Source organism: Lissotriton vulgaris, chromosome 1_1 (assembly GCF_964263255.1).
Source record: "Lissotriton vulgaris chromosome 1_1, aLisVul1.2, whole genome shotgun sequence".
Classification (NCBI taxonomy): Eukaryota; Metazoa; Chordata; class Amphibia; order Caudata; family Salamandridae; genus Lissotriton; species Lissotriton vulgaris.
The window spans coordinates 871,109,335-871,135,209 of NC_141685.1; the positions used below are offsets into that span (position 1 = coordinate 871,109,335).

The 25,875-nt window shown below is 45.7% G+C and overlaps 1 protein-coding gene across 2 annotated transcripts in view; it reads left to right on the forward strand.

Moving 5' to 3' along the window:
* WBP11 (WW domain binding protein 11) overlaps positions 1-25,875 on the forward strand; it is a 149,029-nt gene that overhangs the window by 84,337 nt on the left and 38,817 nt on the right. For both annotated transcript variants that reach the window (XM_086958147.1, XM_086958154.1), the window contains exons 2-8: positions 10,940-11,049; positions 11,638-11,669; positions 11,872-11,965; positions 12,138-12,334; positions 14,976-15,109; positions 19,877-20,079; positions 20,976-21,149. In XM_086958147.1, the coding sequence (XP_086814273.1) occupies positions 10,986-11,049; positions 11,638-11,669; positions 11,872-11,965; positions 12,138-12,334; positions 14,976-15,109; positions 19,877-20,079; positions 20,976-21,149 (898 nt within the window). In that variant the 5' untranslated portion in view covers positions 10,940-10,985. The remainder of the gene's footprint in view (positions 1-10,939; positions 11,050-11,637; positions 11,670-11,871; positions 11,966-12,137; positions 12,335-14,975; positions 15,110-19,876; positions 20,080-20,975; positions 21,150-25,875) is intronic.

Consider the following 25,875-nt stretch of genomic DNA (forward strand, 5'->3'; position numbering starts at 1 on the left):
ACTCAATGCAACATACACTCCAAATACCACTCAGTGCCACATAATTATATGCTACATCTTTACACTGCGCTCAACGCAACATACATTCCAAATACCACTCAGTGCCACATAATTACACGCCACATTATTATATGCTACATAATTACACTGCGCTCAACGCAACATACACTCTAAATACCACTCAGTGCCACATAATTATCCGCCACATAATTACACTGCACTCAATGCAACATACACTCCAAATACCACTCAGTGCCACATAATTATATGCTACATCTTTACACTGCGCTCAACGCAACATACACTCTAAATACCACTCAGTGCCACATAATTACACGCCACATAATTACACTGCACTCAATGCAACATACACTCCAAATACCACTCAGTGCCACATAATTATATGCTACATCTTTACACTGCGCTCAACGCAACATACACTCCAAATACCACTCAGTGCCACATAATGACACGCCACTTAATTACTCTATCACCCTCACTCTATCGCCCTCACTCTCTCTATCGCCCTCACTCTATCGCCATCATTCTATCGCCATCATTCTATCTATCGCCTTCCCTCTATCTATCTATCGCCCTCCCTCTATCTATCTATCGCCCTCCCTCTATCTATCTATCGCCCTCACTCTATCTATCACCCTCACTCTATCTATCTATCTCACTCACTCTATCTATCGCACTCACTCTATCTATCTATTGCATCACCACAGCATCACTCAGGGGCACCACAACATCACTATGTGCTACCACAGCATCACTGAACGCCACAGCATCACTCGTCGCCACCACAGCATCAATCTGTGCAACCATTCAACAACTGGTTCAAATATGTTCTCTGAATTTTTCAAGCTTTATTACAAATGTCGCAATTTTTTTTTAATATTTCACTTCTGTTATTGGATTTTCGGCACAATAAAATACACTGAACATAATCTTCACAAAAGTTATTTTCAAAAGTTTAAGCTATTGCCATTATAAATTACAATAACTTTTATTTAAGTATTACTTATTTTCAAAAAATAAAAGCCATTGTTATTTGTAATATCAATGCATCTAATTCACGTAAATACAAAACATATTGCATTAAAAATGCTATAGGTGTCACATTTGCGAAATTTATAGCTATTGGCATTGTAAATGACAAAGCTATTAATTTCGCTATTTTCAAAACCAACACCTAAATAAAAACAAGCACTGGCGTTGCCAATAGGTCTCGGAATAGGAAAGTTGGAGCTATTACAATTGCAAATAACAATGCCTTTTATTTTTGTTTTCATTTTAAAAACATAAAGGGCTTTGTCATTTACAAAAGCAATAGCTCCAACTTTCCTACTGCGAGACCTATTGTGCACTGCACAGTGTGGGTGAAAGTGGCACTGCGTGGGTGTGAGTGGCGTTGCTGGGTGAGTGGCGTTGCTGGGTGAGTGGCGTTGCTGGGTGAGTGGCGTTGCTGGGTGAGTGGCGTTGCATGTATGAGTGGTGTTGCGTGGGTGAGTGGCGTTGCGTGGGTGAGTGGCGTTGCGTGGATGAGTGGCGTTGCGTGGATGAGTGGCGTTGCGTGGATGAGTGGCGTTGCGTGGATGAGTTGCGTTGCATGTGTGAGTGGCGTTGCGTGGGTGAGTGTGGTGTTGCGTGGGTGATAGTGGGCTTGCGTGGGTGTGAGTGGCGTTGCGTGTCTGAAAGTGGTGCTGTGTGGGTGAAAGTGGCACAGAGCCTTTGATGTGGCCTGGCGCAGGAGAAATGCTGCTGCTGGGAACAGATGGCCTGGCCGTGAAGCAGGGGGCGGGGCAGCGCTGGGGAAGCCTGTGGGAGAGTGATTGATGCCTTTGATGTGGCGATTTTAAAAACCCCCCAATGACGAAGTTAAACAGTGGAAATTCATTGGGAGAGCAGACTAAAAGTCACGTTTAAGGCTGTGATTCTGACCTTTTTAGGAACGCAGAAAGAGGAAGATTATTTCTCGTGTTGGCATGGATGGGTTAAAAAAATTGTAAACAACTTAAATCTCCGGTTTTAAAGTGAATTTATTAAATTAACGTGAATACCTACAAAGTGGCCTTTATTTTATTATTTGCAATCCATGCTTACTTTAAAAAAAAAATCCTGATGCAATGCGAGTTTGCTTGATATGATAAAGGTGTAATATCAAACAAATTTAAAATGCTACACAAACAAAACGACTTTATGTAGTATTCTGCAGGCCTTCGCCTTCACAACAGATTACCAACGCATCGCATGCAGCTACGCCCTGCCACACAAGTGAGAAGCCGAGTCATACGTGTACTTCCATTTACAACAGACAAATGCCGACCAAGTGCCATCTTATAAATACTTGATCATTTTTAAATAATTCAGGCTTCCATCAGGGGTCATTTTACTTGGTATTACATAAATTATTTACACGATAATTAGGAGAATGTACAATAGAAAATCTTCATCTAATTGTTCACTTTAGAGTATTGCGGGCAGAGACTGTGGCGCTGTTGAGATGGCTGTGGTAGTCGTGGGTAGGCTGTAGGTAGTAGTAGCGTTGGAGGGTGAGGGGAGAACTTGGGCTTCGGTGGTGGGGAGACGCTGGGGGCAGGAGAAGACGAGAGCGGGGTTAGTGGAAAGTGGGAGCGGTGGTTTTGGGGCAGGGGTTGGAGAAGTGGTGGGGTGTGCGAGGAGAGCGAAAGTGGGGTAGCTAGGAATGGTAGGGGAGGGGGTCGGCGACGAGAAAGGAGGCATGGTTTAGACACATTTTGACGGGCATGTCCTAGCTTAATGAAATTGTTGTATGCTGTCACCGTCCTCAAACACAGTGGGAAAAGGCAGAGCCAGGGAAGTAGAGAGCCAGGGCTAGCCGGGGCCGGAACTGAAGTGCTGGCGGGCAGAAAGGATGATGCGGAGGCAAAGACGAGGGCCGTGAACAGTGATGTAATTAGGGGGGAAGAGGGACGGAACTGAAGTGCTGGCGGGCAGAAAGGACGGCGGTGGGAGGTGGGAGGAGATTGAGGAGCAAATGGGTCTGATGTAATGTGAGGAGGGACAGGCACAGTTCTGAGTGTCTCCAGTTATTAAGAGCAGAGCTCTGAGAAAATCTTGGCTTTACCAAGAACGAACATCTGATTGACTGATGCGGAGGCAACGACGAGAAAGGAGGCATGGTTTAGACACATTTTGACGGGCATGTTCTAGCTTAGTGAAATTGTTGTATGCTGTCACCGTCCTCAACCACAGTGGGAAAAGGCAGAGCCAGGGAAGTAGAGAGCCAGGGCTAGCCGGGGCCGGAACTGAAGTGCTGGCGGGCAGAAAGGATGATGCGGAGGCAAAGACGAGGGCCGTGAACAGTGATGTAATTAGGGGGGAGGAGGGACGGAACTGAAGTGCTGGCGGGCAGAAAGGACGGCCGTGGGAGGTGGGAGGAGATTGAGGAGCAAATGGGTCTGATGTAATGTGAGGAGGGACGGAACTGAAGTGCTGACGGGCAGAAAGGACGGCCGTGGGAGGAGATTGGGAGAAAGGACGGCCGTGGGAGGAGGAGCAAATGGGTCTGATGTAATGTGAGGAGGGACGGAACTGAAGTGCTGGCGGGCAGAAAGGACGGCCGTGGGAGGAGATTGGCAGAAAGCATGGCCGTGGGAGGAGATTGGGAAGCAAATGGGTCTGATGCGCGTGCATGTTTAATCACGTGGTTCACCGGAACTACATGAAAACCGCGGGCTGAAAGCCCTTTGGTTTGAAGATGTTTTCGCCACATGAATTCTCGCTCCGCTCGATGCGCTTGCGCACAACGATAGGTCGCGAGACCTAAAAATGTCATTTACAATACCAATAGCTCAAACTTTCCTAATGCAAGACCTATTGCACTGCAAATGCTTGTTTTGTAATGGACTTTGTCCAAATGGAGATATTTCTTCCTCCAGACTCTTTCTGATTTCTTAAAATGCTTGCGTAAAGCCCTAAGTTCGTCATTAAACCATGGGGCAGAAGGGAATCTACTTGTATGGTTAGCTGCTTTCTGAACTTTAATATGTGCAACTGAGTCCGCCATTAGCAGAAGCCAAGAGTTGATGAAAATCAATCTCTGTCACCACATAATCTCGACTTTGTTTCATAAAGAATAGACCCTACATCAGAACTCGAGGCTTTAGCCCAATTTCTATAAGGAACAAAAGGTAAAGGCCTCCTAGAAGTGGGTGGCAAGTCAATCTTCCAGGAAAAGATGATGATGGAATGATCAGACAAATTATTGCTTTCAAATCAGTGACCATCACCTGGGCATTAGAAAAGATTGAGTTCAGAATATGGCCTTTCCTATGAGTAGACTGAAGGACAAATTGTCTCAAATTCCAAGAAGTCATACTAACAAGAAGATGCTGGACTTGAACCTCCGAAATATTAGCGAAATGAAGATTCAAGTTACCAGACTGTAAAGCTAGAAAATTTCAAAGGATACATGGTGCTAGGCCTTGAAAAATCTACTCGCCCACTCGCAGTGGTGAGTCCGAATTGGTCAGGTCGAGCTATTTTTAGCACCTACTCGTCTTTTTTGTTGATTGAACTTAGGTTTGAAAAGAACAGGTGTTCTGTTTATTCAGAAAGTGAATGAGAAATAAAGATGCCTTTAAATCTTGTTTTTGTCTAAAAAAAATTGCTGTCTATTCAAGGAAAGAGGTCAAAATATCTTAACTAATTGCTGCTTGGAAAATTGAATTTGTTTTTCTTGCTCTTTCTACAGTTAGAGGTTTTTGTCAAGTAAGCTGTCTGACAATCACTGTGAAAGAAAAGGCTGGAAAATGTCAGCTTTTTTTCTAACATAACATTTAAATCGCTTGCATGAATGGTACAGATATTTCAAAATATATCCAAAATTACGAAATAATTCTCTTTTGTAATTGACAAGTGTAATGCAAAAAAAGATTAAAATAGGAGCAAAACAAATCAGAACACTTTACTTGGTGATGTGCAAAAATATTTACAGAAACACAATTTCCTAACATTGTTTATGCACTATATAGTTTTATCAGTAAAACCGCTTGTCCATGGGAAATTCTGTGGCCATTTCAATGCAAAAACTGCTGATTGCAAATGACAGTGTGCTACCACTTCATGCTTTATTTATGTATTTATTAAAAGTGATAGCTTTTAAACATGATTCGAGAAACACAATGCTGTTAATTGATTAAAGGGTAAGTTAGGGGTCATGTGTATCCTATCTGTGGCTAGATGTGTATTATATGTGGAGCAGACGTTTATTAAATCAAACCAAAGAGTATTTTTGTACAGCAGACATGTTGATCTTGCATATTTGAAGGTGCTCTCATATATGGTAATAAAGAGAATGACCGCTCAGTGAATTAAAATATTTTCCATCCCAGGAACACATCATTTGAAACCACTTTAGGGATCAAGAGCATTACAATTTGGTTAAGTAGATCATTTAAGTCGCTAGACCTGATCTAGAAAGAGTTTTTTTCGAGGCCTGGCTGAGATATCAGTACATCGTTCCACCTTGGTATCAACGCATGGAGTTAAGAGATGTAGGAGCACTGTCTTGTATGGGGAGTGTGTCCTCTAGAGGCCAGACAATCCAGTCACATTCAAGAACTCTACCAGGTGTGTACCCACCTTTGTTGGGATCCCAGAACTGGTCAACCGGTCAAAGTCCTCTTGTACTGTCAGATTGGCCACCCTTACTGGCAGCTGAGGGTGTTTGTTATCCAATATCCAAGCTTCACCAGCCACTCCCTCTGTAGGCTGGGGGGCATGGAGGGGAGGGAGGAGTACCAAGAAGCTAAATGAGGTTTGCAGATTTTCCACAGGGACGTGACATTTCTATCACCAAACGCTAAATGTAGGCCGTTCCAGCTGACGCGTACAGCGTAGCAGTCCTGTGCGTCTGTGCAGGTTTTGGTGACCTGCAGGGGCATCTTTTTTTTCACCAGGCTACCCACCCCCTCCTCCGTCCCCTAGAGAAGCCTGCATAGCCCAAAACTCTACATTGCTTTCTGGTGAGAAAGCCATGTTTGACCACCAGATGCATCTCCTGCAGCAGAATGAGGTCTGGGTCATGCCTAGACAAGTATTTTGCCACTATTCCCTGTTTCATCTTGTTCCCCAGGCCATTAACATTCCAGGACAATATTTTGAGTGTTAGCTCCCGTCCGTTGCGATGTATCACCTGATCTGCCATGCACAGTTCTTAGGTGTTGTCCTGCACTTTGTATGCAACGGACATGGTGTTAGATAACTATATATTTGTGCTGCGCCCTTCAACTCTCCCCCCCCCCCCCCCCACCCCCCAATTCTTCTCTCTTCCTAAATCCTCGCACTGTAGGCTTACAACGGCCTGCTTCCCCAACTGCTAAGGTGTCTGTCTCCCCTAGTTGTAAGTAAGACCTGTGAACAACAGCAACAATAATAGAGAGTTAGGTTATGGTTGATTGGACCTGCGTGCGTGCCTCTTAGCCTCCTGCCCATCCCCCCCCCAACTCTCCCTCCACCTGGTCCCACCGGTCCACTGTGCCTTGTTTCGATTATCTCGTCAGCTGTCTTCGGCGTCAAAACTGGAGGTGAAGACGTCCCTTTTGTTCTACCCTTGGTTGTCAATCCATCCTCTCTGCCCTCCAAATCCACCTCCAGACATCCACATTGGCAAGGCTAATAGCCTGGGCATTGCCCAGATCTATTGGCTTTGCTGGTGCTTGTTGCCTCTCTTATGACCACCAAAATCATTGCATTGTGGGCTCCCAGGTTTAATCCGCTCCTTTCCAATTGGGGCCTCTACCAGCTGTGGTGGTTTGATGGCTTTTGTCATAACCATCTCTGGGCCTCCTCATTCTCTGGGTGTCTGGCTGCTACGTTAACCACAAAAAGAAGAGAGTCCGGGAAAGTGCCGGCCCACCTACTGTCCACAAAATGAAACAGTAACCACAAATAAAGTAGGTAGCCACTTAATCATATGAGTCTGGCTGCTACTCCACTATTGTGCCCACCAAACTGGGCACTCCATGAGCCCAGTGGAAAAGCCTCTGGGGACACCACACCTGGTTGCAGCCACCCACCCTTTCTCTAGGCACGCACCTCCGCTGCACCCTGTGGCACAATCACCCCATCACACTCTTCTCCAGTTCCTCCACCCACCTTACATGGTGAGAGAGTCCCCAAGCATGCCCGATCTTGCTTGTTGTCTTTCTCTTGGAAATGGGAGAGCCGGGCCTCAGTCCTTCACAGGACTACCACCTCTTGTGTGCTCCAGAGGCCATTTGGCACCGGAGCTGACCTCCTACACACCCTAGCCGTCCCCCATTGCAATATTTGTGTACATTTAATTTAGACAGCAAACCATCACTAATTGTGCTTTCATGCCTTTCTATGAATTTGTACATAATCATGGAGCATTCTGGGAGCAGAACAAGTAGCCTCAGTATTAAATTGAGTATATGTGCATGCATTTCTATACTGGGACCTCTGTCAGTAATGCAAGTTGAGCACTTAGCATTTCCTTGGAGCACTCGCCCCAATAGTAAAGGGTTTTTGCATCAGCACATCATGTATTCTTGATTGAACAACGTGTAACTGAATACAGAACTTGCCGTACTAGCCGACAGTGCTCTGTAACAGATCTATATAATGACACAGTAAACTTGCAGCCCAAGAGTTTGCAGGGGTTTGGGGCTTCCTGTCTAGTTGACAAAGCATACATGAAACCTTGTCCTTGGCCCCAACAATATGTCACATGTGTTTGGTGATAGAAATTTCACGTCCCTGTGGAAAATCTGCAAACCTCATTTTTTTATAGAATGTAGATAAATTATATGTGTACTTGAAGGCCTGTGGGAGTGTTGATGAAGTGGAAGGAGAGAGACTAGAATTATGGACTTTTAAAGTCATTGCATGGTCTCCGGTGGTGTGGTTTCCTGAAGCTGAAAGGCAGCTCCAGATGTTGGCTTATCATGGTTTTTCCCCATCTAGCCCTTGAATGGGACTAAGGGATTGCCCTTTCGACTTAAAGCTCTCACCTAGTCATGATGGGTGTGAGAAGTTGGCCTGGTATATGATGTTCACTATTCTAGTGAGCACCTTGCACTAGTCCAAACAACCCTTATGGTGATGGTTGTAAAGTCAACCTTATAGACCAGGTATCCTAGAGGTAGCATGGACAGAGCAGTCTTAGGCTTAACTGAAGAGGACATGTGAAGCCAGCTGTTTTACCATATGCAATCCCTTTAATACCAAATAAAAGGACTCCACACAGGATATATATTCAAAATATATATGTATTTATTCCTAAATCAATCCCCTGAACTCTTTATGAGCACAGAAGCACAAGCGCAAAACAAGTAACTTAATAGAATATACAAAAGTTGCACAAATATGGATACGTCCGGGTGGCCCGCTAAACCATATACTAAAATAGTGGTATAAGAACCACGTCACGAACAATGGTAAGGCCTAGGGCCTTGGGAATCGCTGTGGCTACACTGGGCTAACAGTAGTTAGGGAGCAGGAGGCCCACGGGATGCGGGTGCAGTGTCTAAATGCACACGCGTTCACACATAGACGTCAATGGGTGCGTAAAACGTAGAAAGTTAAAGGTTTGGGAGTCTTCCGACTGGACTAGAATCTAACCACTTGAAACTAGGACACTAGGAGAGTTACTCTTTACAGGAGCACCGCAGTACTTGCGTTACATAACCTACAGGAAGCGGGTGCATAGGTCCCAATGTGTGTCGGGTTTCGTCATGGAGTTCTATGGAGCCTTGGAGAAAAGATGCTTCAGGCGGCCAGGAGAGAAGAGTCCGGGTGGATCCAAGGGTGGATCGAAGATGTAGAGGACCTGAAAGCAGGGGGGACAGAGTCTGGGTCACTAGCCAGTGACCAGAAAGGAACCAGGCGATGTCGCGAAGCAATCAGGCGCTGATGGAGAGCTTGTCTCTGCAGCCACGTGGACCAGGAGGCGTCGATGACGACCAGGAGTCAGGCACGGACTGTCCCACGGAGGCTCTCGCTGTCGGCGGTGTCGGCTTCAGGATTGGAGTCAACAAGGCAACCCACGCAGGATACGAAGAAGGCTTCTTACTCAGACCAGCAAGGTCTGAGGGGCTGCTTCTTTTGAGGGAAGCAAGGGCCAGTCTGGAGCAACCAGACCAGCGGTGGAAATTCAAAGTTTCGTCGCCAAGATGGCCACTAGCTAACGGGCAAGTGACCGGGCAGACGCGTCGAGCAGGAAAATGCATAAGGGCCCCACGCAGAACTCGTGGAGTGTGCAGGGCTGATCTTTGGTGCAGATGCTGCTCGTGGCTGGGGCTTCTCAAGCCCCAATTCACGGCTTCGAGGAGGCCTCGGGGGCTGCACAGTTAGCAGGTCGCAGACTTTTCAAGATGGCCGATCCCACGTCTCTCGTTGCCTCCATGGGTCTCAGCTTTGCAGGGACTGTGGATCGGGCTGTTAGATGTCTGGGAATCCGGTTCTCGTCAGGCTCTGGGCTCGGGCTCCGGCAGGAGGTGGCGGCAAAGCAAGTCGTCGATCGCTGGATGTTGCCTGCTTGTGCAGGGTGGTCACTCCTTGACCACAAGGGAGATTCACAAGGGAGATTCTTCAGTGGTCTTCTTCAAGTAGATCGTCGAAGGTCCAGAGTTTCGTTTCAAAGTTTCAGTCAGGATTAATCTAAAGTCTTGGGACTCAGCTCCTACCTATATACTGAATCTAGGGGCTGGATTACCTGCTATGTCCCTCCTATGGGTGGGACCAGGGAAGGGGGTGGTTAAACCCCTTTCCCTTTGTCCAGTTTCGCGCCAGAGCTGGGGCTGGAGAGCCCCAACACCGGTTTGAACTGGACTATGCATGGGACACCTTGTGTGCCCCAGGCAGTGTCTCCTTTCTTTCAGCCCTAATACACAAAACCCTGTCTGGGGTGGTGCTAGCACCTCCCAAGACAGGAAACCTATTGTCCAAGCCTCCCTCGCTGGAAGGACTCCCAGCAGCAGGAGGTCCGACTTGTGTCTGTGGTTAACTTTAACCGGGAATAGTAGGAACAACATGTCTTCTCCCTCTAGAAGGGTGGAATGCTACCCCCGTCGCCAGAACTGGCGAGGGGGTAGTATTCCAAATCGTATGACACCTTACTCTACATGTTTTGATAAAGCCAAACCATAGTTAGCATCTGACCGCAAGGTACATAATGCACTTAAGAGTATATGGTATGGCAATATCCTAGAACAGCTATAAGGACTTGGTTTCGAAAGCTGCAGACAGGCTCAGCTCATGCTAGAGCACCATCTCACATAAAACCAAGCACTCTGCCTCCAGGATTGTTAAGGCCTGCCATAGGAGCGACTTATAGGTGTATATGTGTCTAGATATAATGTTGGATATAGGTATACTATATCTAAGCAAGGGGTGATTACACGACCTTGCCCCAGCTGAGTAATCAGCCAGTTGTGTCAATTTGGGTGGCCAGCCAGGGGTGGCATAATACATGCTGCAGCCCCTGGTAGGCCTTGGATGCACCTATGCCCTGGGTACCTATAGTACACTGTACAGGGGCTCATAAGGTGACCCAGTATCCAATTGGAGATGTACCTAGGGTACATGGAGTCCATTTTAAAGAGAGAGCAGATAGCCTGGGGCCCTGATTAGCAGGATCCCAGGCCAACTAAGTCGAAAACCAGCTAAACACTAGGCAAAAATTCTGGGGTAACCATAGTCTGGCATCCACCTTCCTACAATGGGGTTCCTCTCTAGAATTCCCCTGACCTTGAGAAAGAATGAGTGTAAAGGACAGTGGGAGAAACCTTTCTATTACAAAGTAATGTCACCCTCTTTCTTTGGGGCCTCTTTGTGTAAGGGAATGGTTTACATCCCAAGACATCTGGAAAAGCTGCAGAAATTAATCTCTTTTTTGTTCTAACTAACATTATTTTGTTTTTCTTTATAGGTTTGTTTTCTCCCCCTAGTGACGGTGACCAAAGCAACTCCTAAACATGGGACGACGGTCAACCTCCTCCACCAAGAGTGGGAAGTTCATGAATCCCACGGACCAAGCCCGTGAGTAGCCACAAAACTTCTATCTCTTGTGACTAATCTCCCCTCCAGCCCATCACTCCTCTCCTTGAGCCCTCTAGGTAAAGTCTTAAGTAAATCACCTGCAGCCCTCCTTCACTGCACCTCTCCACACTTGCTCCTGAATCCCTAAGACCAGGACTCTAACTAATCTGGTGCCTCAGCCCTCCTTCTTTGTAACACTGAACACTTTCTACTAAAGAACACTTACAGGCTCTTAAGAAAGACCTTGCTTTCAGCCCCGCTGGGTTTTCTTCTCTCCTATCCTTCGCTCAATTTCCTAAGCCAGAAAAACAGTAGCTGGAAGTAAACTGTGGTGCTGCCTGTGTGTGCCTCTTGTTGTAGCCCTCCAGCCTTGTACGGAACTCCACAGGTCAGGCCTGTAAGCAAACCCCAGATCCCTACTCACTTCAACACTGTTTCTCTTAAACATTCCACACATCACGCTGTGTATAACAGACCAAGTGATTGGAAACCCCCCAAAATATCTCCCTTTTGTTTTTCTAACCCCTTTACGCTTCAACGCCTTGTCCTGTACTTGCACTTAAACCTTGTTCTTTGTCTCTGTTCCAGGAAAGGAGGCAAGGAAGCGGGAGCTAAAAAAGGTGATGTATTTGTTCTAGCTCATTAGGTCTCCATTTTCTTACTTGGTAGTTTCCACCAGCATCTTGGTCTCATTGGCAGTCAGTAACAAAATGGTTGGTTATCCCCTCATTGTATTGTGCAAGGCTGTATAGTTGTCTTTCAAGGTGTCTGACAAAGTCTGCTGTCCTTAGTTCCGCTCTTATAGCTTTCTCCTTCCCACAGAACAAGAAGCAGCGCATGATGGTACGTGCAGCAGTGCTCAAGATGAAGGACCCCAAGCAAATCATTCGGGACATGGAGAAGCTAGATGAGATGGGTGAGCAAAGGGGAAAACACTGATATATTTTGGTGAAGTGAACAGGTATCTCAAGTGCCTTTTGTTAATAATACCAGAAATCAGGAAAGGCAGTGGGATTTTTGCTCTCCACTAAATTTGCGCTTCCTAAGGGTTTCCTTGTTAGAATCTTTCATCTTCTTACTCGTTGCAGAATTTAACCCTGTACAGCAGCCACAGCTGAATGAAAAAGTCTTAAAGGACAAACGGAAGAAGCTGCGGGAAACATTTGAGCGTATCCTGCGCCTCTATGAGAAGGAGAACCCTGACATATACAAGGAGCTGCGTAAGCTGGAGCTGGAGTATGAGCAAAAGAGGTCAACACTCAGCCAGTACTTCGATGCTGTCAAGGTGGGTGAGAGAAGCCGGAAGCGGGTCTCTTTACTCTCTGCCTTTCGCAATGTCTTGCTAATTCAATCTTTTAACATCTACAACCACCCACATTCCTAGCCCCACCCCTCTCCATCCATGTGAATTTCCCTTTTCTCTCCTTGTTGGCTTTCCACACCTCCTCCTTGGGGGTTAACTTTGCTTTGCTACTGCAAGTGTCTTCTGATGTCTTGGTTGTTTTTAGGTCTCCTGGCGTTGAACCGCGCGAAAGCGCGGTCTCGCCAGAGACCTATTGTGAGCGACTCTGCTTCCCAGGAGAGGGGACAGGAGCTTGCCGCGCGCTGGGGAATGGAGCGGGCCACGCGCACGCGAACCCGTGCTCGCTGTGGCCAGCTCCTGTCTCCTCTCCTGGAAAGCTGTACCACACAGCCCCTCCCCCTTACGCATGCGCACACACAGAGACACAAGCAAACCTACACACACGCACGCACACACACATACAGAGACCCCTGCCCCCCCTCGCCGCCTCACACATACACACACACGCGCGCACACACACACAAGCGCACCCCTCCTCCCCCCTAAAACTTCCGCACCTACGTCTTCCCGGAGACGGACTTCATCGCCGTGACCGTCTATCAGAACGACAAAATAACTCAGTTAAAAATTGATAACATTCCATTCGCCAAGGTCTTTCGTGACACGGGCAACGGCAGGCGATAGAAGAGGAAGCAACTGACCCTGCAGTCTATGAGGGTGTACGAAGACCACCAGAAAAAAGACACAGCAACTTCTGACGACTTGTCCAGTGAGCAGCCCTCCTTCAAATGCTTCGCCCAGCCATCATCCCCCGCCATCTCCACCGTAGGCACCTCCACTCAGAAAGTTTTGTGCCACAGTGAAGAGGAGAGCGACTTGGACAGCAAAGACGACCCCATCCTGGAGCCTCAAGAATCGAGCAGGATCTCCACCACCACCAGGGAGGAGCCGCGGGACAGGGCCAGACCCCCCAAAGGCCACCACCCCTACCTCCTGGACTCGGGGAGCAGGTGCAGCTGGGAGCACGGCAGCAGGACTGGCAAAAGCTCCCCGGACTCCAGGCACAGCGCTGCCCTTTCACCTCCTACTGTCCACTGGAAAAGCGAAGGGTGAGGAGCGAAATTCGTGGAAAGGATGCCCCCACCCGGCTCCTCAAGAGGAGCGGGTGATTCAAACCGGAGGGCGCCCGCGGACCTCAGCCCCCCCATGACGCCACCCGCGGGGCCCACCTGAGTCTCCGCGGCAGCATGTCGGAGCCCGCGGCCGGCGGGGGCGCTGCCGGGGCCGCTAACGCCTACAACAACAACCCGCTGCCCCGTGTGGATCCCGGGCCCTTTCCACAGCCACACCGTCTGCCCTCGCAGCACCTCCCCAGCTTTCTTTTCCAACACGTGCAGTCCAGGCGGCAGACATCACAAGAAGGCAGAACTGTGTAAATAATAACTGTCAGCCCCGTGCGGGAGGTGCATCATCAGAGCTGTGTGAATAATAACAGCTGTGAGCCCGTGCGTGAGGTGCATCATCAGAGCTGTGTAAATAACTGCGCCAGCCCCGTGCGTGAGGTGCATCATCAGAACTGTGTAAATAACTGCGTCAGCCCCGTGCGTGAGGTGCATCATCAGAGCTGTGTGAATAATAACAGCTGTGAACCCGTGTGTGAGGTGCATCATCAGAGCTGTGTAAATAACTGCGCCAGCCCCGTGCGTGAGGTGCATCATCAGAACTGTGTAAATAACTGCGTCAGCCCCGTGCGTGAGGTGCATCATCAGAGCAGTGTGAATAACTGTGTCAGCCCCGTACGTGAGGCGCATCATCAGAGCTGTGTGAATAATAACTGCGTCAGCCCCGTGCGTGAGGTGCATCATCAGAGCTGTGTGAATAATAACTGTGTCGGCCCCGTGCGTGAGGTGCATCATCAGAGCTGTGTGAATAATAACAGCCGTGAGCCCGTGCGTGAGGTGCATCACTTATTTGCCTCTTTTTCGAGTTTCAAGGGAGGCTCAAATACAGGCACTTTCAGGAGGCGTCCGCCCCGTGCGTGAAGTGCATCATCAGAGCTATGTGAATAATAACTGCATCAGCCCCGTGAGTGAGGTGCATCATCAGAGCTTTGTGAATAATAACAGCTGTGAGCCCTGTGCCTGAGGTGCATCATCAGAGCTGTGTGAATAATAACGGCTGTGAGCCCCGTGCCTGAGGTGCATCATCAGAGCTGTGTGAATAATAACTGTCAGCCCCGTGCCTGAGGTGAATAATAACTGCGTCAGCCCCGTGCGTTAGTTGCATCATCAGAGCTGTGTGAATAATAACAGCTGTGAGCCCGTGCCTGAGCTGCATCATCAGAGCTTTCCATATCTCACTGGTGTGCAATTAAACACATTTTGTCGAGTTACACTCACTCCTGTAATCTCACCCCATCCACATTGCTCACGTCACCCAAATTCCTGCACTCTCTACCACACGGCTTTCAAGAACAGCATACTCTTGCACACACTCTCACTGCTCACCAATTCAAAGTTTGCTAAAAATGTTATGCAACGCATTGTCATACACAATGCCAATAACTCAGACTTTAATGCTGCGAGACCTATTGCATTGTAAATGCTTGTTTTTCTTCTCCCAGAATGCCCAACATGTGGAAGTGGAGACCATACCGCTGCCTGACATGCCTCACGCTCCTTCCAACATCCTAATCCAAGACATTCCTTTGCCGGGAGCACAGCCACCCTCCATCCTAAAGAAGACATCAGCGTATGGGTAAGAGTCTCTAAAGTTTGGACATCTCAGTCTTCCCCTGGTATCTGTGTAGTCACAAGCAGTAGTACAAGGAGCTCAGTTGTGTCCCAGGGTGTGAGGCAGATGAGACCGTGGTATTGAGAAACAAGCTGGTCTGAGGTAGGTGAGGTTGTGCCATAGTACGCACACAGTGAGTTTATCCTGGCAGTGTGTGAAAATGTGATGATTCGATGGAAATTTCTTCTATGCACAAGCTGTGTTCTTTTTGAATAAATACCAATATCCAATAAAGATTGCCTGTGTTAGCCATGCATATAAGTTATTGCAAAGTATGTCTTCACGTTTGAAGTTGGTACAATTTAGGAACGTATGATTTTCATTAATTGAGGTTAAAAAGTTAAAAAATAAAAGCTATTTATACTTTTGTAATGCATGTGGCTATGAAACGTGAAGTAGCGCTACTGTGGAGCCATGTGGATACCAAATTCAGTAGATAAGAGTGTTCTGTTATTTTATTATAAATCTGTGCATGTGTTATTTGGGCAGATATGGTGATCTGCTTTTGTTAACTGCACTTTGTCTGGATTGGTCTTTCCTTTGGTAGGAAGTAAAGTTCCTGGAAATTGGGGTTACATATTGCTGACCTCGGAGGTAACTACTGTTCATTGGTGGCAAAAAGGGGAACATGCATGACTGGTTTGTACAGAAATTTGCAGTTATTGATCTCACAGTGGTTTCATGACCTATAGTGCATTGTGCTTAATAGATAGACTGTCTCACTGTTTTGTTTGGCTCAGAACATGTTTAAAACTAGTGACGCAACTCAGATTAAAATTTGGTGCTGTTAGCATGGTGTTCACTCTAGTCTCTTTATATCACTTTCTGTTTTTGACTTGGCTCATGCAGAATGGGGCTCATTAAAATTCCGATTGTGCCCTCCTCGAGGCATGCTCCCCATAGCGAGTCCCTTTTGATTAAGTATTTCTTTTTGATCGTCCAGTGGCTGGGATCTCTATGCATATCGAATTATCCATTGTCCAAATTCGTGCTTTTAAACGATCAAAGGGAAAATAGCCAAATAATTTTACTTAGCCAATATTTCAAGATACTGATTTGTCAGGAGTTCATATTGACCTTTGGACACAACAATTCAATCTCCTCATCTCGCACCCCCTTCTTCCAATCCATCCCAATGATACCTGACCGAAGCAGAAAAACAAATAATAAGACACAAGTACTTGAGGTTTTCCTTGCTTCTTGTACCCATCGCTGACTTCAGGTCACCTTTACTTTGGAGAGGTTGCACTGTGAATATAGCTATGGCAGAGGAAGTTGAGAAAGACGGGGAGCCTCTTCCTAATTTGTTGCATAGTGACCTGATGGATGGATCTGTTGGAGGGGTAGTGCTTGCCCTGGGTTAATGCCTGGGCAGCAGAAAGAATTTAACTGGGACTCTGTTCCATCTTTTTTTACTGGCTGCAAGGTTTACCCTGTCTCTGTTCATGACATAGACATAGGAGGTAGTCTGCTATTGAAGCTTAGCACATCATTTGTCTGATCAAGTACAGGAATGTATTAAGGCAGAAGTGGGAAGGATATTGACCGTCGACATGTTTGAGCAATCCCAAAGTCCCTTATGGAAACCCATTGAAGACGATTACCAAGCAAGGTTCCACAGACTTGCACTTTTGCATAGATTACAAGGCCCTCAGTTCAGTCACTGAGACAGATGCACTCCTGATCCCAGAGTTTGGTGCTGCAAAATAACAGATTATCTTTTGACCAGTTTCTACTGGCTATTCATTGCCTTATCACTTAGTGCCAAGAAGAAGACTGTATTTCCACAATGAAGAGATTGTTCTAGTTTAGAGTAATAACTTTTGGGTATAAGAATACTCTTTCCTCTTTAGAACACCTGGTGACCATGTTCTATGACTGCTAGGAAAGGTTTTGTTGTCGTGCTCAGAGGACATTGTGGTGTTTAATGTGAGTGTCACCTGAAGCCCCTAGAACAGTTGTTGAACAGGATAGAGGAGACAAACCTGACCATCAAGGCAACCAAGTGCCAGCTGGGGTCCTCCACTGTAGCCTACCTTGGTCATTGGGTGGAAATGGGGAATGCCAGTTGGATGCCAAGATTCTGCCTTTTTTGGAGTGAGTTGGCGCCATCACCCATCCACAAAATAGTCTTTTTTGGACATATTGATCATTGCAAGACATTTGTGGCATACTGTTGGACTGAATTTGTCCCTTTAACAGCTTTGGCACATAAGAAGCAGCCCAAGTAGGGGATGTGGACTGATGTTATTTTAATTCCTAACAAATGGTGCTTTTACCACAAAACTGCAACCATTTGAACAACACTTCAATAAATTAGCGATAGCAGGAAGGCTGGAATGTGCAAATCTTATGTTTTGTAGCGTAATGTACTTTTCCACCTTCATTACCAAAAAGTAAGGGTTAGAGCCCGTCAAACTGTTGAATATCATGTCAATACATTTAAATGTGAATTTGTTGTTTTACTGGAAGCCAGTGAAGTTGCAATAGCAGTGGAGTAGCATGAGTACATGTTGGAAGTTGATGTATTAAACAAGCCACTTCCTTTTGGAGTCTGTGGAGATTAATGTTGGGTAGCACCAGATAAATGGAATTGGCATAATCCAGTCTGAAGAGGACCACCGCCATCGCCTCTAACGGAAGTAGCGGTTCATATTTTCTAAGCATCTTCATCATAAACATGCATGTAGATACCACTGATCTGACCTGAGGTTTTATGGTTCGATTACTATCCATGAGAACTCTGACTCATTTGACTGATGCTTTTGGCTCCGACATCAGTCCATTTCTGTGGGCCAATATAGTTGGTTCTAGAGATTCATCTTATTATTTAATATGAAAATCTCAGTTTTGTCTGTTTAATTTTATGTGATTGGAGCTCATCCAGTCTCCTATGAAGCTCATTGTATTTTGAAATTAAAGTTGACAGGTCGATGTTCCACCCAAAATGAAGTAATAATTGGGAATTGTTTGGATAATTATGGAGTCTTCAACCTATTGATGCAATTCCTATAAGCAGTGCCTCAGTATTTAAATTGAAATGTTTGGTGGGATCGTGAGGAGCCAAAAGGGACCACACACACTATTGCTTTTGTTGAAAAATATGCGTGGGTAATGTTGCTAAAATGGATTTAATCCAATTCGCACAGAACCCTTGAAGGCCATGCTCCTCCACACAGCTGACCAAGTTCTTATAGTCCATCATACCAAAAGCAGCGGACAAATCCGGTAGCACCAAGAAAGATACTAATCCCTGGTCATAATTCCATTTCAGGTCATCAGCTACAGATGGAATTACAGATTTCATATCGTACTATGCGCAGAGGGAAATACTTCTTGAAGGGATTGAAGGAAGTCAGACTTCTGTAAATGTTTACAGATTTCTTAAGCTACGTAGGCTTCTAAGATTTTGGCTCGATAGAGAAGCAAAGATCTAGGCCTGTAAATTATTATTATTTTTTTTTAAACTCTGAGCGATCATCCCTGTACTTTTTTGAACATGGAATCACTGCTATGTTCTTAAATGTGTCAGGCACTGTAACTTGTACGAAGGACTCTTTAAGGTGGCTCCTCAGGGGGTTATTATTAATCTCAGTAGTCAAAAAAAATTAAATTGCGGGGGGGGGGGTGTATATTGATGAACCAGAGTTCTCTTTCGTTCTGATTTCTTGAAACAAGTCTTCGTGTATCTCTTGGAACGAGGACAAGATAGAAAAGCTTCTATCTATCTTGGACTCAATTGCGCTGAAGGGATAGCTTTTCGTGTATTTAATTTCTTTATTTTTGTGTATGAATAAGCCATTTATATTATCACCGAGTTCATGGGAGAGGATTGAGATTCCAATAGTTGGCATCTTCAAAGTAAACCCCTTTAAGATATGAAAAATCTCTTTTTAATGTATTACCTCTCAGATTATGTTGCGACATCCATCATCCAATCTGGACCACGACGAGCCAGGGCTGCTAAGTGAACTTCTTGCTGGTCTCACTACTAAGAGTACAGGATGCTTGGATGGAGCTGTATGCTAGCATGCCTCCTCTCAGGAGAGAGAACACTAAGACAGTCAGACAACTGCCCGTTCCACTAGGGCTGATTCACTTGTGTGGTGACACTAAATCTGAGACCGATCGCAAACGCTTCAGTCGTGATCACTTAATCTGAACTTTAATCATGCTAATACCTCTTAACCCCAAAATGAGGATTTGATCACTTACACCAAAGGGAATTACTGGGAGGGATTAACGGATGGGAGCTCCACGCAGCAAGACCTAATAGCTCCTAAGATTACTAAATTGTATTTTGTTGTGATAGTGTGCTATATTTAGTTCTAGTTTGTATTAAAGTACCCTTCTTTCTTGTAAAGACAAGCACAGGGCTGGACTTGACATTTATTGTACTGTTCTGTCATTATTGACCTTTGAGCTCAATCACCCCCATACTACCTCAGTGAGAGGATTGTGGCTGCTCGCCAGTGCTAATACTGAGTCAATTGCAGAAGTGGTTGTACTTGGCCCAGTTTGCTTAGCCATAGTAGGATGGACCTTTCGACTTAAGAGGTAAACCACCTCAACCCCAAACAGAGTCTGACAGACACATTGAGCTTATTATTGTTGGTTTCGATACAGGTATTTTTTTGCAGGTGGTTTAGAAGTCATGCTTGTTTGAAATGCGGTAAAAGCTTGTAAGAGTTATAGATTTTAACACAAACTGTCTTTTTTGTTTTCTCCCAGAGCTCCTCCCCGACCTGTTACCGTTACTCCCATTCCCCCAGGTCAAGGCGTCCCCCGGCTGCCTCCTGGGAAGAAACCACCTGGCCCACCTCCTGGTCCACCTCCACCCCAGGTGCTGAAGATGTATGGGCGCAAGGTGGGCTTTGTGTTGGAGAACAGCAAAAGGAAGCGTGAGGAGGAGAGGAGAAACCATCCTGATGGAGGTTAGATGGGCAGGTTATCATTTTCACTGCTCTTCTCAAAAGCCGGCCGCTGAATACAGGGCTGAGGGCAGACTGGGTCTTCTGTTGCCCATGAACATGTAAACAGATAATTTCAGAGGTGCTTCCGATACTCTGATGGCTTAGTGCAGTGATTCTTGAATCAGAGTACAGAATTAAGTCTTGACTCCCCCTAAGAGATGTTCTTGTACTGATCAGAAACTGACCTTGTCCTAAATCAAGCAGTCTTATTCTGTCCCTGACCCCATCCAAAGTCCTGTCTCTGCTTGGCAGCCTAATTTGTTTTAAACCTTTCAGACTAAAGGCATGTCCCTTGCTTTAACCCTGTCACTGTGAAGATCTGTTTATGAACAGGGCCTGGCCATTTTCTAAACTTCACACAGATACCGGTCTCCGAGTCCGCTTTTTTTTTGTACCCTGTTAAACTTGAAGGCCTGTTTCGGAGCAAAAGGTGGACTTGTTATGAATCTGATAAACCTAGGTTTGGTCCCGTCAGGCCACAGTCTAGTTCTGACATTTGAGAAATTTGAATGATATCCCCCAAACTGCCTGGAATAAATGCTAACACAATAAGGTACACGGATATGTATGTTTTAAATATGAAGGACCTAGTTTCTAGACCCCATGATTGACTTTCTCTGTATTGCAGCAGCATATTTTGCTTAATCAATAATGTGTGCTGTGGCAGTAGTAGGAATTTGTTTTCCTTCACGCATGTAACTTAATGCTTCCTCACATGCATGACTATCTAATTCAGCAGTGTGTATAGCAGAAATCAAGTAACATGCACATACGGAGAAGTTGTAGTTCTGCATATATTAGTGCAGGTGAATTATGCATAAGCTCGTTTGTAATATGTTGCCATTTTCTCCTTGAAGCTCGAGCCCTCGACGGAGAAGGCTCTAGCACCAGCGAGGATGAAGGCTACCCAGACGAGATGGAGAAAGATGAGGACACTGGTAGTGGAGGCAGCGACAGTGAGCGCTCTGACAGCGATGCTGATGACTTCCCACGTCGTAAGGATGCAGGAGAACGGTCCACTGAAAAGAAAGGTAATGGATGGATGAGATCTAGACAAGATGGGGAGTGGAAGGGTAGGTGTACCGGCAAAGGTTTTGCAGGTGCCGGCCAGATCACACATCCTACCTCCTGCTACTTCAGCACACGAATAGCCCTGTTAGTGCACCTTAGCCCCTCCCTGCACCACCTTTGTTGTTCCAGTACTGGGTGCCTCACAGTTGAGAGGTTGAGCCTCTATCCTTACCTGAAGTCCCCTTTTCATTAATTATATATCAACTTAGTACTCATGACAAAAAGTTCATTTTTTTGTTCACACGGCTGAATTACTTAAGTAGAAATGTTTCCAAGCTTCTACTCTGTTGCAGATATAAGAATTCTGTGTGTTTAACATGACACTGGTGAAGCCGTTGACTACTATGAAAACTGTCATGCTCTTTTAATTAGAAGGGAATATTTTCATGAGTCATTTTTTATTATCAGTTAGCTACACTTTTCCTTATTTTATATCGGTCCATAGCATTTCTCTAAAACGCTTTTCTGAAATACTAGTATTCACTTTATGTGAAATAGCATAGTATGCTGTCACGATGGCTCAGTGAGTCAAATGCTCACCTCTGAGATATGTCGGTCTCAATTTCAAATCCCAGCAAGGCAAATTATCTTTGATATTAGTAAGACTGGAATGGAGTATTCTCGAAGTGTGTAATTATAAGGCAATAAAGTTAGTGCTGAAGCTATGTAAATTCTAGAAGCTGTAGAAGTTTTATGATTAGAAACAACAGGCTTGTGGTGCTAAACAGATAAGCACATAGAAATCTTTCCTTTTGTGGCTACTGCTTCTTCTAGTCCTTTAATGTCTGAACCTCCACCTCAGCACTTTGTGCCAGTGGTACCCCTTTCTTAAAGTGCTTTGTGCTTCTCATCAGAGTTCGAATCAGTGCCTTTGATTTTTAGGTCTCTGTTCTAGAACGCACAAGCGCTGTTTTGAAGAGACCTACTGTATATACATTGTGGGTTTACAGTCCGCCCATAGGCTTCCCATTTGCTGGCACCATCATCGGTCCATTTTTCGTTCACCCCATTTGCCTCTTCTGTTGTTTAGCCCTCCCCAAGAGCACTGCCCTATCACTTTAAAGCATACATAGTGGCTATTTTCATCCATTGTTTCTGGGCTACTTTTTATTTTTTTTAAATGGTTGACAGCTTCCGCCACACGTTAGGAGGGCTGATGTTTTCATTAACAAAGAGCACCATTTATGTAAAAAAAATTAAAAATCCTGTGCCGCTGACTGACTCCTGTTTGCTCGTTGTTGCGCCACATTGGCTGCAGCCACCTCTTCCTCCTCTGCTGGCTACCTGCAGCCTCCAGCAATGCCCCTCTCATCGTGCTAGCATCGTGCCTCTGAAGTGCTTTACGGCAGAGTCGCTGCTTTCGCTCGACTTGCTGCAGATCATCCTGGCCTGCTGCATGGTGGAGCTTTGTTTCGGGACGCTGTACCTCGGCAGCTAATTTCTGAGCAGAATCCTTGGCAGGATCCTTGGTGTGTATTGTATTGTAATTGCATTTATATAGCGCTTACTACCCCTGATGAGGCGTCGAAGCGCTTTTTCAGTGGGTAGCATGCTACTCCGGGACCCATAGAGGATTAGTGTTTAATTAGTATAGTGAAACATGCAAGTACATTTTAAGTGGTGGATAGGTTAGTCAGTTATTTGGATTTGGAATGATAGCAGAAGGATAGAGGAGGAGAAAAAAGGTTTGTATTTATATAGCGCTTTTTACCCCTGATGGGATGTTGAAACATGCTATTCAGGAAACCCATAAAGGATTAGTGCTGAATTAATATGGTGAAATATTAAAGTAATTTCAGTGGTGGATATTTGTCAGTTATTTGGAGTGAGAAGGATAGCGGAGGGATAAAAGGGGAAGAAAGGTTTGCATTCATATAGCACTTGTTACCCCTGATGGATGTTGATGCGATTTTCTGGCGAGTAGCAAGCCACTCCGGAACTCATAAAAGATTAGTGTTGAAAATTAGTATAGTAAAATATGAAGTAATTTGAGTAGTGGATATGTTATTCAGTTATTTGGGTAGGGCAGGGTAGGCGGCGGGATAGTGCAGGGAAAGAGGTTTGTGTTTATATAGCACTTGCTACCCCTGATGGGGTTTTGAAGCACAAGTAGCACGCTACTCTGGAACCCCCTCAGGATTAGTCTTGAATTAAGTATGGTGAAACATGAAAGTAATTTTAGTGGTGAATATATTAGTCAGTTATTTGGATTGAGAAGGGTTGGGGAGGGGTAAAAAAGAGGGACGAGTTTAGAAAGGTTTATTTTGGGGGATTGGTATAGTAAAAGAGGTGTAAGATGATGCAAGGAGGTGTAGAGAAGGAGAGAGTCTAGAAAGGGGCTCATAGTAGTGGTATGGGATTTGGGGTTAAACGGATGTAGAGGCTATATTGAGCGAAGTATAGGCTGAGAAATAGGGAAGTGCATTGAAATGCTAAATTAGAAGAAAGTGTTAAATATATAGATCGGTAAGTACATTGAAAGTTTATAGATGCATAATGTAGGTATGTATATTGGGCAGCATTTCTGGCCCTGGTCCCGACCAGTGTTGAACAGGCTCAAACAGGCAACTGCCCTTGTCCTCTCTGCCCATAACAGGCTCAAACAGGCAACTGCCCTTGTCCTCTCCCCCCTTAGCTGAGACGCCCAGGCTGAGACGCCCTAAATCTGGCCTTTTATAGCCCTAGTAATCTGGTGACCCCGTCAGCCAATGGGAACCTTAGCCCTAACACTATCCAATCACAACACTAGCCCTAAAAATCGAGAACCAATAGGAGACCAGGACCTTACAGCCAATCTAAGCCCTAGTCCAAGCACCCAATCAGTTCAAAAACCCTAAACCTACAATAGAGGCCCTAACCCTACCATTAGTCCCACCCCAAGTCCAAGCAACCAATGGCGCAGGAAGCCCTTGTCCCTACTTCCAATAGAAAGCCTAACCCTACTCTTAGTCCCATAACCAGTCCAGCAACCAATCACACCAGAAACCCCAATCGCTACTTCCAAGTAAGTCTAACCCTAGCCCTAGTCCCACCCTAGTCCCAACAACCATTAACACAGGAAACCCTAGTCCCTACTTCCAATAGAAATCCTAACCATAACCCTAGCCCCAGTCCCAACCCTATATTGATTGAATTACAGACCCAGAAACCAATCCGAACATAAATACCCAACCAATGATGACACTAACCCTAATCCAATAGGAACATCAGATACAACCTCCAATCAGTGTACACATGTAACAAACAATATCAGACCATATAAGGTCCCAGGGACCTCGAACAAGGTTTGCTGGCCAGGGAGTTGGAAGCTGCTTTTCCTTTTCAGAATATCCTAGGAGACAGACTGGCTCAATCCGCACTTTGGACTTCTGCAGGTAAAGGCCTCACTAACTTGAAATCTAACAATAGTGTTCAGATAAAACTTTACTCCCTCTAATGGCCAAAAAACGAAGTGCACAGTCCCTAGTAAACACAGTTTAAACAGCTCTACTGAAGCAACCTCTGATGTAGAATATCCCTGTTGCTAGGGGGTGGGGGGGGGGGGGGGGGTTGGCAGGGGGGCTGGTTCCACTGGCTTTTGAATACAAAATGGTGGGGTGCACCGTTTTAACATACAGGTCTTAGCACAGAGCAAAGGAGAGATTTGGAGGGAAAACTGAAAGTCATCGGCAATGAGAGGGAAAAACCACAGAGTTTGGACTGCAAATCCCACAATTTAACACGTTAAATGAAAGCAATCATGGACAGGAAAAAACACCAGTTTAAAACACAAAACAGGTGATAAAATATCCAATCACAGGCAGGTTAAATCTACAATTTTTAAACTGTAACAACCACAGGCAAAGGCAGAAATCATAGAAAGGAAACATCGTTTTTTTAAAAAACGTTTGTTTTGGGGAAGAGACAGCACTAGTCTGCCTCCTTACCACTTTCTGGGCTCTGCACCCTGCAATCTGGGGCACAGCGAGGCTGCAACTCACATACATATATCGTTAAGTTGCAAAGTTTATGCACAGTACAGTGTGTGTAAACTAACCTCTTGGCACTTCACCTGGTACATGCAATCTGAAATGGTTCCTCTCAGTGGAGGCTTCTCCAAGGGGTTCCCCCTTGCTCAGGTGTAGGTGATGTGAACGTCTAACTGTGGTAGGGTGTTCCTAGGAGCAGAGGAGCGGGACACACCCGCCACTTGAAATCTGGTGCTCGAGACTAAGATTTAATTCTTGTCTGCTTAGTGATTCCTGTTTCAGATTTTAGTTTGTTTCCACGCCCAGTCTGCTAGACCTACCACATTCAGAAGGGTTCTCTCCTTCCAACAGTCCCATGTGTGTCTGCTTTAAGGGCAAGATTCAGAAAATTAAAGTTGGACAGCAATTTAACTCCCTAGTCCTTTATCTTTGATTTGTTGCCACCCAGTGCATCTGCCGCTTGCGTCACTCAAACCTACCAAGACTGTGGTGCGGCATTCTTCCCCACAAACTGTGCCCATGCTCGGAAGAGCAGAGTAAACCATAGCATCAGCTACGCTTCATGAGGGTAAGGCGGGGATTGCGGGCTGCAGTGTCCCATGGAATGGTCTACACAACACGCGTCTCAAGGGGGACTGCACGATATGGGATTTGAAGTACTGTGGTGGCGTGTGGTCCGACTCAGTGTTCATGCACTTCTAAATATACTCATGGAGGG